Below are 18212 nucleotides of genomic sequence, written 5' to 3'. Positions count from 1 at the left end.
GATAAAGTATTAAATCAAAGAATGATCAGCATCACACTAGCAGCAATGTACCTTCTGAACTATAAGCTCTGTGAATTAATTCCATGTATTTATTCAAAAGGGCCAACAGATAGGGACAAGAGAACTGGAAGAGATGGGAGCTAAGTTCTGCATTGGCCTTTTACGCCTGAAGAGACTGACATCTGTGGAATGTAGATTGCCTCCTGGCCTTCTGGATGTGGAAAATGACTTGATTGACACCAGATGCAACGTCACCAGGTAGGATCTCACCTAATTTTGTAGAAAGGTTGGAGTATGGTAAAATCAATCCAAACTAGGTAGCTTTTGTAAGAGTCTGTCAAGAAAATTATGGTTTGAAGATTCTTGAAAACCAAAGGCCAAATGTTTAATATGACTCTAGAAAATATTTTCTGGCTTCTTGAGTTCGAAAAATTGATGGATGGAATTTAATTGGTTCTCTGCTATCCTACCTGCACACTTTTAAATTTAAAAAATGTATTTGAATTTGGCATACTGTTAATTTCTTCCACTAAATAATTTGCTTGGTCCAAATATCAGAATCAGTTGTTATTGATCATTTTGGGAATGGCCTACTTTCCCAGTAATTGGATTGCCATCAGAAGTAATTACTGTTGTGAATATCTAGTTCAAAATTCATATATTTTAGAATATAACTTTTAATTTTAGGAATTAAAGATCAACTGTGGAAAAATGGGAGCTGGATTAGAAACTGGTGAAAGCAACCCTGAAGTAAATGCAATTCAAACAGGCTATGAGTTTATTACATTTAAAAGGTTGGGGCCATATTAACTTATGAGTTTAACATCTGGAAAAGTAAGATCATAAACAGCAAATGGACTTACTTAGCTAAAGAACTGGAGACATGACATTTATAGTTATTCCAGTAAAGGATAAGATATTCATGTGATTTCCCAAAATTTAAGGAAAATTTTTGAATTAAAAAGTAGTTAATTTGCATTTCTACCTCACGAGACAAATGTATTTGACATCCAAACAGAAAATGCTGGGAACAAGCTGTATGCATCACATTGCCATGAAGATGGGTCGAGCTTAATAAGTTTCTTTGTTTTGAGTTGCCTCTGTGAACTTAGTTAGGGCAGAGCCAGCAGATAAAACTGGTTGGGAGAAGCAGCTGACAGACTGTGTCAGCATTGGGCCTATGTAGCTTGTAGCTCCTTGGAAGCCAAGAGATAAAACCAGACCTACACCTGAAGTAAAATAAATGCTAGATCTATCATCCATGATGCAGACTGTGAGTGGGAGCTTGTATTCAGTATAAGACAAAGTTGGAAAGAGGAAAATGCCTAGAAGATTAGTTAAGCTGGAATATAAAGGAAGAAGTTTACAGTAATCCTCTCAGTGAAAGACAGTTAACCTTGTTGCAGTTTGAGTTCTGCAAGTTGTCGGCATGTTGCAGTTTGAAACCACAGCAGCAGGCTATTGGAAACCAAGGGTGTTTCCTGATATTTTAAGCCACTGCACAGGAGTTGCAGGGAGGCTTGTGCTGAAGTTGTGGAATCCAGATTCGTGAGGTCAGTAAAGAAATTAGAGGGTCACTTAGCCAAAAGCTAATAGAAGAACTGTTATGAAATCTGGTAACTTGATAAATAGTTGTAACACTGAGAAATCAGAGTGAATTCTGGAGATATGATATATCTTTTGAGTTGTCCCAGGTAAACTGAATGAACCTTAAAGATTTCACAAGGTAAGGGAACTCTTGGAGGGGGAAATAAAAAATTGGATCTGAATCTTGTTAAGTTAATAGTTCTTACTTTGTTTAATTCTTTTTGACATACAAAAAAATTTGTTTTTGTTTATGAACATGAAATCTCGTGGTGTAGTTCTGTCAGTCAATTGCTGGTTGTTGGATTTCTTTAAATGTTAACAATCCCTAACCAAATTATTACATTTCAAGTGTACTAATTACTCTGTTGTACTGCTCCAAAAGGAATTGAGTATTTTTAAAATTCTGGTATTTGAGGTCAGTTTGGGTTGAAGTTACAAGAGTATATTCAGACCATTTTTTTCAGTTGTTCAATATCGTTATCTGGGTGCCAGAGTGTGTTAATATGTTTTCATCTGTGCCTTATTACAGTATGGTATTTTGTTAACCTTTCCTATCTTTCCTCAGTCGTAAAGAGAAACCCTACAGTGGTCATATAAATCCATCATCCACTTGCATGTAATCCTAACCCCTTTTTGGGACAACTCCAGATCAGGAATACCTCTCAGATGATTCCTCTCAACTTAAGGTTGAGAAAGACAGATTCTGAAGATACTAAATGGGTCTAAAGGACTGGTCTATCTCTCCCCAAAGGAAAAGAGTCACCTGAGAGTATTACCATTCTCCTGCTAGCCTTTTTAACAAGTTTAAGATCAATTATGATATTCTGGGCATTTTTAGGGTCCTCCTCGGTAACGTATTCCCCACCAGAGAGTACAGAGTTGGGTTCTTGAGTTAGCAATATAGAAGACTATGTGAGACAATATAAATTCTTAAATATTAAGAAGTTTATTAAAGGACCGAAAATGCAATTCAAAGTCAGGTGAAAGCAAGTCAAATGCAATGCCAAACAGGTCCCAGGAAAAAGAGAGAAAATACATTTGTATTTCTAGTAGAGAACCCAGTTTAAAGTTTCAACTTGTTGTTGTAGTAAAATATTATAGGTAGGATACCCATCAATTATTAAAGTAGCATTTACCTTAATTCCCCAAAGGGAAACTGCAGAGTAAGCAAGATGACTCTTTCCCAGTTAGGGACAGAATAATCTTTGTTAAGCCTCAGCAATCAAATCTTATGAGAGACACCTAAGTGAATTAAGTGAATCTGAAAATCTAGTGTATGCTCTCAATTTTTAGATTGTGTCTTGGGCTACATAACTAATTTCTTACATGCAGAAGTGGTATTTAAATTTCAGTTAGTTTCCGCATCTTTATGATGCAAATTTGGTTTTAATCACTGTTGATTTCTATTTAAGGACAGCTGTGATTCTAAGGAAACTTATAGGACTATCAAATTCTAAATAAGCTGTGGGCCTCATTGATTCTAGGAAAGCACATTTGCAAGGATTGTGTTGGGCAATTTTTCATTTGTCTGGAGTGTGCGATTTAAGATTATAACATGGTTCTAGGTTGTAAAAATTCCAGTTGAAAGGTCTAGGATTACCAGTTTAAATTCACCTTAACAAATCATACATTCTGTTGTCTTTCCTGACAGTGTGTGTAACAAAATATGCTGATGTGCAGTTTTTGGGTGTGTGTCTTTCTAATCAAGGATCTTCTTGCTGCTGTAAGACACAAGTCTCTATATGTAGGGTCTTGTGATCAGGCATTGTGAACTATATTTACCCTTTCATAAAAACAAACTCTTATAAATTCTTTAAGCGCTTATTTATATGAAGATAACTCTTTTTCCCTTATAACCCTTTATTATGACCATATTTCCTTGCACGGGCTCCTTCGCACTTGTTTGTGCCAAGAATGGTTCTACCAATTTTTGCTAATAGAAACAAAGCTATTTCCTTTAAATTAGCATTAATAGCATCTAAAAAAACAAATTAGGATTAAAGAATACAATTCTCCTTTTTATCCCTGTTAGTGCTGATATTTGGTTCCATGGGCACTGGGGCAAGACACAGTGCAACACCCAGATTACCATTCTTCACTTACAAGTCTAGGTAGTGAATGACAGGCTACGTGACTGAGGAAGCTGAAATGAATCCTGTTTTTACTTGTCATCCACATAGTCACTCACTCTAGCAGTGACATCTGGATAGTCAGAAGGGATTCACTGATTTTATTTTTGTTCCTACTATAGGAGCTTTTGAGGCCAATTGTAATAACTCCAGAATCAGCCAAGATACAGGAACAAATCTAGGTCAATCCAAATCTAATTACTACATATGCAGTTAACCACTGAGCCATCTGAGGGGATCCAACAGAGAAGGAAAAATCTCAACACAGTCATCATTTTGTATCTTTCATTTGTTGTATACAAATAAATTGGTCACCATTTAAATTAGAGCAAAGGTGTTAACAGGTTAAATGAGTGGGCAACAAGATGGCAGATGGAGCATATAGTAGGGAAGTGTGAAGTTATTCACTTTGGTTGTAAGAATAGAAAAGCAGAATATTTTTTAAAAGTTGTGAAACGTGGAAGTACTGATATTCAAAGGGACTTGGGTATACTCGTACAAGGAACACAAAGTTAGCATGCAGGTACAGCAAGCAACTAGGAAGACAAATGGTATGTTGGCCTTTATTGCCAGGGGATTGGAGTACAAGAATAAATGTCACAGAATTTTGGTGAGACAATATCTGGAATACTCTGCATTTTTGGTCTCCACATTTAAGAAAGAATATGCTTGCATTGAAGGTGATACAACAAAGGTTCACTAAATTGGTGCCTGGGATAATGGGGTTATCCTATGATGAGAGGTTAAGTAAATTGGGCTTATATTCTCTGGAGTTTAGAAGAATGAAAGTGTTCTCATTCCAAAGGGGTTTTATAGGGCAGACGCTGAAAGACTGTTTCCGCTCACTGGGGAATCTGAAACATGGGGACGTAGTCTCAAGATAAGGGGCTAATCATTTAGGACAGAGATGAGAAGAAATTACTTCACTCAAAGGGTTGTGAATCTTTGGATTTCTATACTCCAGAGGTTTTGGATATTCCATCATTAAGCACATTTAAGGCTGGGATAGACAGATTTTTGTTCTCTCTGAAGTGAGGGATATGGGGAGTGGACAAGAAAACGGAGTTGAAACCCAAGATTAGCCTTGATCACGTTGAATAGTGGAGTAGGCTCAACAGACCATATAGTCTACTCCTCCTATTTCTTGTGTTCATGTATGATGATCCACCACACTTCAACCAGTTTACTCTACAGAAGGGAACAATTGTAAGTAATTTAAGAAACAATTATTATAAATAAATCAGGGCCAAAATTGCCAGTGTTTCCAAGTACTTTCATGGTGTATGCAGTAAATAATGTAATAGCCATTCTATCATTAGACTTGTGTTTGATACCATAGCTGTAAGCTTCCAAAGCTTCTGAAATTTTCCATGGCAGCAATATAGGGCAGAATTTTGCCCTTGATGGGTGGGCGGGCCCACCGGCTCATTGGTGGGCGGTCAGCCGTTCACCGCCACTGAAATGGGCCCCGCTGCCATTTAAGTGGGCAAGCCAAGTAAGGCCCGCCCAGCGGGCTACCCAACGGGAAGCGCTTTGCGCTTCCTGTGCAGGGGGGGAGGGATCCCCCAACTGTCAAAGTGCGCTCTTTCACGCATATGCACGAATGCGCGCACATCTCCCTAATACTAAGTGCTGTCTCAGGGTGATCACTGACAGTGTTTAAATATGAAAAATAGAAAAATCAAAAAATGATTAACATGTCCCCCTCATGTGACAATGTCACACGAGATGGGACATGTTAATAAATATGACTAAAACTTTATTAAATTTTTTAAAAACAGACATGAAACCTCATCCCACCAGTGGATGAGGTTTTATGTTTTTTCAGAAGCCCGCTGGGGCTCCTGGCCTGCCCACCGACCTTAAGGTTGGACGGGCAGGGCCTTTAATTCTTTTAATTACCCTCTCAATGGCCTCAATTGGCCATTGACAGGTCGGCGGGTAGACAGCTGATTTCGCGGTGCTCCCGCCTTCCTGAATATTTAAATGGGTCAGGATGATGTCGGGGATTCCTCCTGACGTCATCCCGTGTCATTTTCGCGTTGGCAAGTGGGCCCCGCTCCAACTCGCTGATGGAAAAATTCAGGCCATAGTGTTTAAACTAGACATACCTTTGCCCGGCGTATTCTGACATTTAGCAAACTTAGAGCACTGGATAAGATTTTGTCTTTGAATTCTTGACATATTTTAAAAAGCGACCTTGACATATTTTTTAAAAATAACCTTATGTTAAGTCTGTAAGTACAGTGAGTTTTCTCTTACATTCTGCCCTGCAATGAAGTCAATGGGCTGACCTTTCCCACAGAGGGTGAGAGAAAAGTAGTGACGCAATTGCCTTTGCATCAGACTTGTGTTTTTCAAAGGCAGGTTCAAGTGTCATTAGCAGTACAGAATCCAGCCAATTGGTGCAATTTTTAAAAATTATATTTAATTCAGTGTTCTAAGGCAAAAAAGATAACTTTGTATTATATTTTCAATTTGTTGCCTTCCCATGCTTAGACAGTAATTAAACAGGAAATGGGATTAATGTCAGAGCAACAAAACCATGAAGATGGTTAAATAGGATGAAAAAAGAGCCCTCAGGGTTATTTTCTTCATATTTGAATCATGAAAGTGACCATTTGCTGTAAAGAGAAACTCACCAAAATTATTTTTAAAAATTAAATGAACCCATATTGCCAGTTGTTGTTTTCAATGAGCATAAAATAACTAAAGGCTCTTTTTAGAAAGATTAAAAACTTAAGATATTCATAAGGTTTCAAATTTATAGGAAGAAATGGGACAAGTTTTTCCGGTCAGTGGGAATGCTGGGCACGTTGCTGCTGCCAGCAAAGTTATTTCCAACCCATTTCCTGAAAATCTGACTTCAAGTGAAATGACTTTCAGTGTAACATTAGTTCCCTTAGGAATCATTGTTAAAACTGGAGTTAAGTCTTATAAGGACCTTCCTATCAGAAACAAAATGAAAATGAAATATATCCTATAAGTTGAAATAATTTACACTGCTAAATTCCTACATTTGTAAATGAAATAACTTTTAAAATAAAAATAAAAATATAAAAGAAAAATGTAACTTTCCACTTTCCATTCCTGCTTGCTGCCAATCCTGCTTCCCGAATCTCCCATGCCCTGATCGCTGCAGATCCTTCCCCTCCCAACACTCTGACTTGCAGCCTCTCCCTTTCCCCAACCTCTCACTTGTGGAGCCTCCCTGTGCCTGCCCTTCCAACTTGCAGCTTCTCCGTATGCCCGACCCACCCTCTTGCTGGACCTCTTTCCCTGACTCTCACCCTCTCACCACTTTCCTCTCCTGAACCTGCGTTCCCCTTCAAGATCCAGATCCAATTCAGTCCAATCTGGAGCCCCGCGGTTGTGGATGTACCACTTCCAAAGGTGCAGAAGTGCTGAGCTGGGGCTGCTATAATCTCAAGTTTTTTTAATGCTGTCACTCACCACTTCCTCTCCTCAACCCTTGCTGTGAGTGAGGGCTCTGGAGAGGAGCGGCAAGTCGGGAGGTGCAGCTTCAAGTCATTTACAAAAAACATGGATTATAACAGCCCCAGCTCGGCACTTCTGCACCATCAGGACTTGTGTTTTCACAACCTCGGAGCTCCAGTATCAAATCGATTCAGAATTTTGAACCGGAACGCAGGTTCAGAAGTAGTAAGTGGTGAGAGGGTGATTCAGGGTTCAGCAAGAGGGTGGTTCAGGCATTTGGAGAGGCCAAAAGTCAGAGGTTGAGCACAGAGAGAGGCTGCAAGTTGAAGGTCGGAGAGAGGGGAAGAGGCTGCATGTCAGAGGGTCGGGCATGTGGAGTTCGGGCATGGTGAGAGGCTGCTACAAAATGGCGCCAGTTCGGTCACTTGGGAAACGACGTTAAAATGAATCTCGTGTCACTCGAGATTTTTGGCAGCATTAACTTGTGGATGTTAAAACAAAACAACATTAAACGAGGCAATGTTAAGTGGGGAGTTACTATATTACTATGGCTTCTGTAGATTGTGAAGCAAAGTAACTGTCCCTTCCCTGCAAAGCAAAGCCCTAATCTTAGTTGCTCTTTGAAACTTGAAGTGTTTGTCGGATACCGTTATACAACTAACATTATATTTTAATGTTTTATTGTTGTTGTTTTAGCTGAATGTTTGCTACATTTGCTAAATCAAATGAATGATATTTTTCCCATTTTGATTTTAAATGATTTGATGACTTTTTGGGAAATGAGAAAGTTGTTCTATATTGGCTTGCAAAACAATTTTCTGTGCGTGTCCACACTCCTGAAATTTTTGTATACTATTATTTTGGACTAGTGTTTCACAAACAAAATTAAAATGTCTTGTAGGTATTATTCTGTTATTGAATACAAACAGCTGGAGAGAGAGAATAGTATTTATTGTATAGATACAGTACATTTAACTGTTAAGATTTTGACTATCGTAAAATTTTAACTCAATTTAACCTTCTTCGGGTTTACTGTAAAAAAAATTTTAATATAGGTGCAAAAATCTTCAATGCAATTGCATTCTTTCAGGCACGCTCAGGATTTTTTGTACTATTGAGTCCATATATAGGCATTACATGTAATAATGTCATTGTGTGTTTTTCAGATAAAATTAAAGATGCCAATGTAATCTTTTACAGATGCTATTTTTGAACATGAATTAATTGCTCATAAATTTTCCTACAGTTTATAATGCAGCATGACAAAATTCATCCATCGGGGAGTCCTCTGCTTTAGAATTGAGCCTGCCAGTTTGCTATGGTACTGCAAGTAATAACTCTTGAGCATTGCCCTGAAAAAAAAGTACAGAGGTCAATCAAAAACCTTTCAAGTATGTCCCCACCCACTCAGTTTGCTGGCCAACTTTCCAGGTTTTAGTTTACAGGACTGTCAGGAATTTTGGTGTGTGTATTGATGTTACCATAGAAATACCTGCAAGTCAAGGAACCATGGATCATATAAGCGAAGATATTCTTTATGATATTTTTCTTCTTATAAACTTTCCATCTGTGCTTGTGGGATTTTGCAGGTTATAAGATATACGTCTGATTGAGCATATTGAGTAAGACTTGGAGGGAAACAACTGTCGGCATCAGGAATTCAATACAAACTTAAAGCTGACTTCTTTTAACTAGCCTTGCTGTCAATCTTTTGTGTAAAGTTGTGGCATATACAGTAGAAAGCCATTAATCCCTTATCCATTGACTGGCCTGCCCTTTCCAGCACATGCTGTGGGCAGAATTTTTCGGATGGCGGAATTTCCCACTCTGCCATCAAAAAAGAACACACCCCTGCTCCTGACGGCTGCCCTGCAGCCTCTTAATGTTCAGTGGAGAGTTAATTGGCTGGGAGCAGGCCTTTTGCACCCCATCTGGGGAGGAAGTCCTGCCTCGAGAGCTGTGACCGACAGCTCTCTCATCCCAGCAGTGCCGTCGGGACTGGTAGTCACTGGGGGGGTGGCTGCCCCAAGTCCTACAGAGCAAAGTGTCGTGAGTCCAGGATGTAGTTTAATCCAGGGAGGATCTCAGTGGGGCCAGGAGAGGAGGCCTGGTTGGGCCAGGGCAATGGCAGTGGTGTGGGCGTGAGAGTGGTGTGAATGGATTACAAAGACTGGGGTGGGGGTGGGGGCGGGGGTGAGAGTGGGGGGGCGGGCAATTGGAAGGGAGACACCCCCCAAAATCTGAACAGTCTACCCCGCTGGGTTCGCCCTCCACCACTAGTCCTTGACCTCCTTTTGTCAACCTAAAAATTGCAGCCGGACAGAAAGCAGCCCTTAAGTGGCTATTATTTGGCCACTGAAGGGCCCCAATTGGGACAAAGTTGGGCAGACCACCCTAGACCTTTCCTGCCACCCCTCCCCATAAAATCGCAGCAAGGCAGGGTGTGCAGGTAGGTGATGGGGAAGACACCAGCATGACTTCATGGGTCTGCCAGTGGGGTACCATAAAATTCTGCCCAATGTCTAGTTATTTCATCATGCTTTAGCTTCAATGCTGAAATATTGTTTGATGCAGTACAATTTCAGAAGTAACATGTGATCACTTATCCAAATTGTTCACTGATCCAAACTGTGATGTTTCGTGACCTCTCTGGATAAATTGGGTTGCATACTATGTGTGGTTTAAAAAAAAAAATCCTGTTGTTCAAGAGCAAAGCAGAGAACAGGAAGACAAATCCCATGTTACTCTAATTATTGCGAAACTGTGATTTGTTAAAATAAGCAGGCTGTGATAGATCTTTTAATTCTTAAATGTTTGTCTTCTGTTATTATGGCAAAAGAGCTTCAAACTATCCATGCTCTAAATCTTGATCATCTAACAGCATAAAGGAGTTAATTTCAATGACTAGACAAACAACCTGCCCGATGGAGACACTTTGAATTACTTTTGTAGAAAATATTGCATCGTATCATAGAATACATAATGTTGGAATCCTTTTTTGATCTTTGAAGATATTACTTCTATTGTGTGTAATTTCTCTGATCTGTATCTGTCTATCTGGATTTTAATCTAAATAGATGATGCAACATTTTAATTGATCATCAATTAAGATGAGTAGCGATTGACACTGATATAGCACTAAGGGGCTTTCATCATCTAGATTATGCAGCAGTGGTCAAACACCATTCAACCAACCTGATAAAGTGATCATTTGCAATTCAGATATTTGAAAACTGTTAAGAACAATATAATCAATATTTATTGAGCTTGGCAAAGTGCCTCATCACCTTAAATGGTAACCAAAGATCTTATTTAAAGAAATATCAATCAGTGCTTCAGTAGTGAAGTATTGACTAGAAAAATTAGTGAAGAGGAGCATCGGTACAATGGCTTTGGAGTCTTTGGAGGTCACAACTCACTCTTGAATGTGATGTTTGCAGATGTAGCATGCTGAATTTTTAAAAATTCATTTGTTTTAACAATAGGATTAACACTGATGCACTAGTAATTTGGGAGAAGAAAGTAGTTTTGTACTCTGACATAATATTCTAAATCTGTTTTGTCATCTTTCTTGTGCACACTACTACAATTTCAAAATCACATCTATAGATTTTATCAAGATATTTATGAACACACATTCATTTTGTATGTGCTTAGTAGATTTTTTTTTAAATAGCTAAATATCACAATGTGAAGGAGTACACAATCTATCTGGTATGCTATGAAGTGTAGCAACTTAATATGTAGACCAGAACAGCAGCTATTTTGTGAATGGCAATATTCCACCAGCAGCAGTGAGATCAGTTAGTCTTTTATTTGATGCCAATTGAGAGAGGAATGATGAACAGGACACAGTGACAAGTCTCTACATTTCAAATAATGTAATGTGGCACTTAATGTCCAACAAGCGTTTACAACAGGAAATTGGCTGAAGGATGGCAATTCCAACAATGCAGCATTCTCTTAGAGCTCCACTGAAATGTCCAGCTAGATTATTTGTTCAGGCCCTGAAGTGGAGCTTGAATTTACAAAGGAACGCCTTGGACCTTAATAGTGTAATAGTGCAATAATGTTGATTGATCCTGTACTTTCAGTTGAGTTTTATTTTTATTCAGATTCCCAAATAAAAATCTTCAGTTTAATAAGATCAAAAAGTAATTCAAAATGTGCAACAATTTCGATACAATCCTAGTTTGTTTTATCTGGTGTTTAAAACAGAATATTAGGCAGACCCAAGCTGTAGTTTTTCTGCTGAAACACTAGAGGGTGCAGAAAATGAATTTTCATTTCAAGTACAAAGGCACAGCTTTGAAGTGAGGAAGTTTATCTTCAGTGCAAAATTATGTCAGTTGGTCATCTTCCGACTTGCCAACCCCAGCCATTGCTTTTCTGCTTCAGTATTTTTTTCTGTAAAACAAACCGTCTGTTTAAAAAAAACCCCGCAAGGCCCTCTGCTTCATTCACCAGGGTCTGAATTTATAAGTACTGGAGAAATAGTAACTTGACTCCAGTACAAAGTAATGCAATTTTTATTACATAGATTCCAAATTACAAAAACAGAAGTAGTGAGAAATAATTGAACTGGAAACAACCAGAGCATTTTCCCTGTAATTTTGTGATCATTTGACATACCCCGAGTTTGCTCTAAACATCTTAAGAGTATGCTTTAAATGAAAACCAGATAAATAAATATTTTAGCCAGTTATAGGAACCTTAATCTAGACCTAATTGTTGACTTCAAATTATGAAAATTCTGTATGTACAATACATACACACTATACACTAATGGCTAAAAGCAAAAAACTGCAGATGCTAGAAATCCAAAACAAAAACAAAAATACCTGGAAAAACTCAGCAGGTCTGGCAGCATCAGCAGAGAGGAACACAGTTAATGTTTCGAGTCTGAATGACCCTTCAACAGAACTAAGTAAAAATAGAAGAGAGGTGAAATATAAGCTGGTTTAGGGGTGGAGGGGGCTGGTGGGACAAGTAGAGCTGGATAAAGGGCCAGTGATAGGTGGAGATAACCAAAAGATGTCACAGACAGAAGGACAAAGAAGTGTTGAAGGTGGTGATATTATCTAAGGAATGTGCTAATTAAGGGTAGAAAGCAGGACCAGCAAAGTACAGATAGCCCTAGTGGGGGTGGGGTGGGGTGAAGGAATCGAAAAAGGCTAAAAAGTAGAGATAAAACAATGGCTGGAAATACATTTGAAAATAATGGAAATCGGTGGGAAAAGAAAAATCCATATAAATTATTGGGGGGAAAAAGGGGGGGTGGGGAATTGGAAAGGGGTTGGGATTGGAGGAGAGAGTTCATGATCTAAAATTGTTGAACTCAATATTCAGACCAGAAGGCTGTAAAGTGCCTAGACGGAAGGTGAGGTGCTGTTCCTCCAGTTTGTGTTGAGCTTCACTGGAACAATGCAGCAGGCCAAGGACGGACATGTGGTTATGAGAGCAGGGTGGAGTGTTGAAATGGCAAGCGACAGGGAGGTCTGGGTAATGCTTGTGGACAGACCGAAGGTGTACACTAATGGCTGTTTTACTGTATAGTTTGACCCTGTGCTGAGTGTGAAAACTTCAAGTTTGGTCTATCATCAAGACTACCTGTAACCTTGCTGGCCTCCTCTTACCTCACCCACTACTTCGTTACATCCAAACTCCCTTCTTAGGAAAAAGTTCAATTTCATCCAGAACTCTAATGCCTGTTTATTATCCTATACTATTTAATCGGTCCTGTCTTCAACAGCCTTCACCACCTCAACATCATTAGTTTATTGATTTTAAAAACCATGAACGTTGTCTAGAAATTCCTCTGCAGCCTTGCATAACTATACCTCTTCAACCTCCTTCACCCAGTTTTCACACTCAGGTTTTTCTATTCTATCGTATGTCCTGTCCCCATTTCCACTCCATTACCAGTTTCAGAGATTTTAATTGTTGTTCCTACAGTTTGGAAACCCCATTCTAATCCCTCTGCTTTCCTATATCTCTCCCCACCCTCAAAAACAAATTATTTGACCACCTCCTCTAATCCTTTCCTGCCTCCACATCTCCTCTCCTCTTGTGGAGAGCCATATTTCACTACATTAAAGGTATTATAAAAGGTACGTGTGTTGTTAATAGCTATGAATACTCCACCTTGGCCCACAAATATCTTCAGGCCTACCAATGATCCAACCACCCCTCCGTGAAGAAGAAACTTTGATTCAGCTCCACAGTGAAACCTCCTCTGACAGACGAGCTGCCTGTATGTGCCTAAACAGGTTTCAGTTTTAAATTCTCTAAAAAGAATTGAATCACATTACATAATTTGAAATATAGCAAACTAAAAAATAAATTTTCCTCTTCTGTCAAAGAGTCTGTCAGCCCTACTACCCTGTGTCAAACCTCTGATGCAGTCCCCTGCCACTAGGCCAGGAAGACTGCCAAAACTATCTGAACAAACCTGATCACTGAAACACACTGGGAGTTTGGAGCACACCTTACCCCTGGATTTTTTTTGTCAGAAAGTAGGTCTTAAACATTCCCCCATTATCATCCACAACTCTGTCAGGCCTGTGCTCTCTATACCCCTCTCTCAGTGAAACCAAACCTGAAGGATCATCTAGTGAGCCAAATCTCAGGGTCTATATCCTCATCCTGCCAAACCTATGTGCTTTTCCGCTGCATATTCAACCAGACAGCTTCCATGTTGTTAAACGCTTATACTTCCCCAGTTACACAAAATCCAAAATAAATTGAGCCAAATAACAGAAACTAAAACGGGAAAATAGTTTGGGGTCTCCATAGCCCTTCAGCGCTACAGTGGATGAACAGGATAATCTCTGCAGAAACTTGCTCTCAGGTGTCACTTCAAAGTTCAGTACAAGTGCAAAATCATTTTTAAAATAAGAAGAATAAAAGTCCATTATTGACCTGGAGGCTAAAATTCAGAAACAGTCACAATTGTCCTGTGACTAACTTAAGTGATTTGCACACAGGTACAACTATCTAGATTTGCCTACTTAAGGGAACAAGTCAATAATAGCTGAACATCATAATCTGCACTCAATGTTAAAATTCTTGAGACGACTTATTTTTACAATGTCGTAACACCCAAAGTTTAATAGTGATGCCTGCTTATATTACTCTTAATAGTGTTCTGATCCCCTTCGAGACTGATAACCTGAAAAGGAATCCCTAAATGGCCCCGAAGTAAGGAAACAATGGACAAGATTTCACTTTATAAAATTTCTACTGTAACAATCAAACTTAACATCAACATAAAATTAAGCAAGTATTAACAGACATTTGGTATGTCAACAAGAACTATGAAGTTCACTTTAAATAGTCAATACAGCAAGGATAATCCTCATGCAATTTTCAGGATCATTCCCAGCATAAAAGTGCCACCACATGCAGTCTCAAAGTCTTTCAAACTCTGCTACTGCTAAGTCGGATCTCTCACTTTTCCCACTCACGGGATTTGGCCCTTGAGCCAATTTCACCAGTAGCTTTATTCCATCCAAGTTCCCCAGATACTATTAACATCTACAAGGTACACTCCTGCGAACCTTCTTTTCCTCGGATCATGACAGTCCTGATGGCATAGCTTTCCAGAGTTCCAACAACACCCTTGCTCACAGTCTGGTCACTGCTAGTACAAATGCTCAGTTCCTTCGTGTGCCTGAGCTATTCGCAACGCTCTTAGGTTTATTTTAGCTAGCTCAAACATAGCTTCACCAAGAGCTCCAGGAGTTCTGCTTTTTTTACTGCCAAACAGAAAACTGACCTTTCTGTTGGAGAGATTTGTTTCTTCTCGTGAGCTCTGGGAGTTCTGTCTGTGTTCTGCTGCAGCACCACAGGCTGCAAAACAATACCCTCACCACCCCAAAAATTAACTTCTAATTGCCTTTTTGGCTACCCAACTTTCATCTCCAAAGCAAGGTCAAGTCACTGGGTCACTTCTCAGAAATGACCTCTCAGCCAGAAAATCCAATTTCACCCTGCCACACCCCTAGAATTTCAGAATTATCTCAGTTTCACTTTGGTCATGGGATGTCTCAAAAATAAAAGCTTCTGGCAGACTAGAGTTCACCAGAATAAGTAATAGGATGCTCAGTCCTCCCAGTATGGGTGGTGCTTTGGCACAAGCCTCGGCCTATTTGCCATTTTATTTTTCATTTCAATTTTCCTTCTCAGCAAGCCAGGATTTATTTATTTCAGTTTGGTTCAATTTATTTTTCATTTGATACATGCTGCCTAAGGCACCCAGCTGATATTCCCTTCTTTCACTCAATTGCTCTCTACTGCCCATCTTACTTCTCACTACTCAGGGGCCTTCTGCCTCCCTGCTGCTCTCCCATTCTCCTTCTGTTCCTTGTCCTCTGCCACCATCCTTTCTTCTGACTCTCCCCACATTTACTCCCCCCACCCCCATTACTACCACACATTTTATGATTTCTTCCTGCAGCCCGACCAGGTATTGCACTTTTTTTAAACTGATGAGGTTAGCATGTAGAGATGATGGGGCCTGAGAGAAGGAAAGCTCCTGAGCAAAAGACACACAAGTAGAGAGAGAGGGGGAGGTCAGGGAAGAAAAAGATTGGCCAAAGATTTTCAAAGAGGTGGATAGGATGGAGGACAAAAATAGATGAATGAAAAGGAGAATGAGGAAAGACAGACGTGAAAAGATGGGGATGAGAGAGAAAATGTCACATGGGGAAAACATCTAGGGAGAGAAAACATCTAGGTGTGGTGAGACAGAGAGATCGAAGGAAGCAAAGGTTGACACCAGAGATGGGGACAGCGATATTGAGGTGCAGTGGGAGAAATTATCAGGAAAGAGGAATCATAGCATGATACAGCATAGAATGAGGTTATCCAGCCTGCTTGAACGAGCTACCCTACTAGTCCCGCTCGCCTGCTCTTTTCACACAAGTGTTAATGTAATTCCTATTTGGAAGTTATATTAAATCTGCTGACACCACCTTTTCAGGTGGTGTATTCCAGATCATCATAACTCACTGCAGTAAGAAAAATTCTTCATGTTGCTTCTGATTCGTTTGCCAATCACTTTAAATCTGTGTCCTTTGGTTACTGATTCTTCTGCCATTGTAAACAATTTCTCCTTCCTTACTCCATCAAAACCCCACAAGATTTTGAACTATCTTAAATTTCCACATACCTTTCTCTGCTTCAAGGAAAACAGTGACAGTTTCTCTACTACATGTAACTGAGGTCTTCCATCCGTGGTATCACTGAAGTAAATCTCCCCTGTGCCCTCCGTAAGGCCTAATATCCTTCCTAAACTGTTATGCCCTGTATTGAAGACAATACTCTAGCTAGGGCCTAACCAGTGTTTTATAAATGTTTAGTTTCACTTGTTTGCTTTTGTATTCTAAACATCTATTTATCAAGCCAGGGAGCCCCTTATGCATTTTTAACAGCCTTCTCAACTTGTTCTGCACCTTCAAAGAATTGTTTCTGTAACCCCAAGTCTCTCTTTTCCTGAACACCCTTTAGGCATGATGCCTTTTAATTTATATTGCCTCTCCTTATTGTTCCTACTTAAAGAATCACCTCACATTTCCCTGCATTAAATTTCATTTGTTCACTGACTGCCCATTTCACTGTGCTGTCTTTGTCCTCCTGAAGTCTGTTACAATGCTCCTTGCTGTTTAATATGTTTTCGAGTTACATGTTATCTGGAAATTTTGGAATAATGCCCTGTGTACTGAAGTCCAGGTCATTAATAGATATCAAAAAAAGCGGTAGTCCCAATGCTGACCCCTGGGGGAACACCATTGCACACTTCCCTCCAGTCTGAAAAATCACCACTATTCTTTGCCATCTTTCCCTTAGCCAATTTCATAGCCACATAGCTACTTTACCTTTAATCCCATGGGTTTCAGTTTTGCTAACAAGTCTAATATTTGGGGCAGAATTTTGTCATCGGTGAACAAGGGGTGGGGCCCGCTCACTGACCCGTAAAATGACGCAGGATGACGCGGGCAGAACTCCCGACATCACCCCACCCCATTTAAATTTTCAGGAAGGCAGGGGCGCAGAAAAATCAGCTGCGAGCCCACCAACCTGTCAATGGCCACTTGAGGCCATTGACAGGATCATTTAACCAATTAAAGGACCTGCCTGTCCAACCTTAAAGTTGGCAGGTCAGCCAGGAGCCCCGGTGGCAAATAGAGAAAACATGAAACCTCATTCATCGGAAAAAAGAAAAACAGTTGTTTCAAATGTGCAATGAACTTCCATACAAGCAGAAAACATCTACTGATTTATAAGTATTTAAAAGAGCAGAATGCCAGTCTGACCTGGCTAACCTGAGAATTTCTTGAGCGCAATAAACTTCCAATTGACCTGCTGAAGCCACAGCATAGCACAGCTTGTAGTATAAAGGAGAATTACCAAGGTACACACAGTCATATTTTAGCAGCAGAATAATACTTAGTGATATTACATTCCTGTCCTTATTCTGTGATGTAACTTGAATATCCTAATGGATTTAAAAAAAATCATCCAGAGCACACCCATGACCTTTTGGTCCACATTTCTGACAGGGAGGGTCTCCCATGTGTGAAGTATAGCCAAGATGGCTGCCAGAACTCCTGGGACCAGACATTTGGAAAATATTGTACCTTTGGGTGATGTGAGGAAAATTGTAAAAAGAAAGAAATGTTTTACCCTTCAGTCTCCTCATAATAAATGCATAATTATTTCTCTTGTGTTTTATCATAATTTCTGAAAATTACAATAGATTATAAAATAGATCATAATTTGTGCATGTTTTTAGAGTTAACAGATTTTCATCTTTCAGAACAGAAAGTAAATAATGTCAATAACAACTATTCTAAATAAGACCGGCAGATTTTAGAAAGCTAGTAAGGAGACCGGCAAGTAAGACCTCAAAGGTAGTAATCTCTGGACTACTTCTGATGCCACGCATTAGAGTATGTAGGAGCATAAAGCTATTGAATGTGAGGCGAGAGAGTTGGTGTAGCTGAGAGACCTTTAAATTCCTGTGACATTGGAACTAATTTGGGGGAGGTGAGACCT

At 39.6% G+C, this 18212-nt stretch overlaps 1 protein-coding gene across 8 annotated transcripts in view; it reads left to right on the top strand.

The window, feature by feature from the left end:
* Positions 1 to 18212, top strand: part of agtpbp1 (ATP/GTP binding carboxypeptidase 1) — a 330484-nt gene that overhangs the window by 286269 nt on the left and 26003 nt on the right. For all 8 annotated transcript variants that reach the window (XM_041185725.1, XM_041185724.1, XM_041185729.1 and 5 more), the window contains one exon: positions 101 to 258. In XM_041185725.1, coding sequence (XP_041041659.1) covers positions 101 to 258 — 158 coding nt within the window. The remainder of the gene's footprint in view (positions 1 to 100; positions 259 to 18212) is intronic.

Source organism: Carcharodon carcharias, chromosome 4, assembly GCF_017639515.1.
Source record: "Carcharodon carcharias isolate sCarCar2 chromosome 4, sCarCar2.pri, whole genome shotgun sequence".
NCBI classification, from domain to species: Eukaryota; Metazoa; Chordata; class Chondrichthyes; order Lamniformes; family Lamnidae; genus Carcharodon; species Carcharodon carcharias.
The sequence above is the reverse complement of the archived record's forward strand: the minus strand, read 5'-3'. Positions and strand labels throughout refer to the sequence as shown.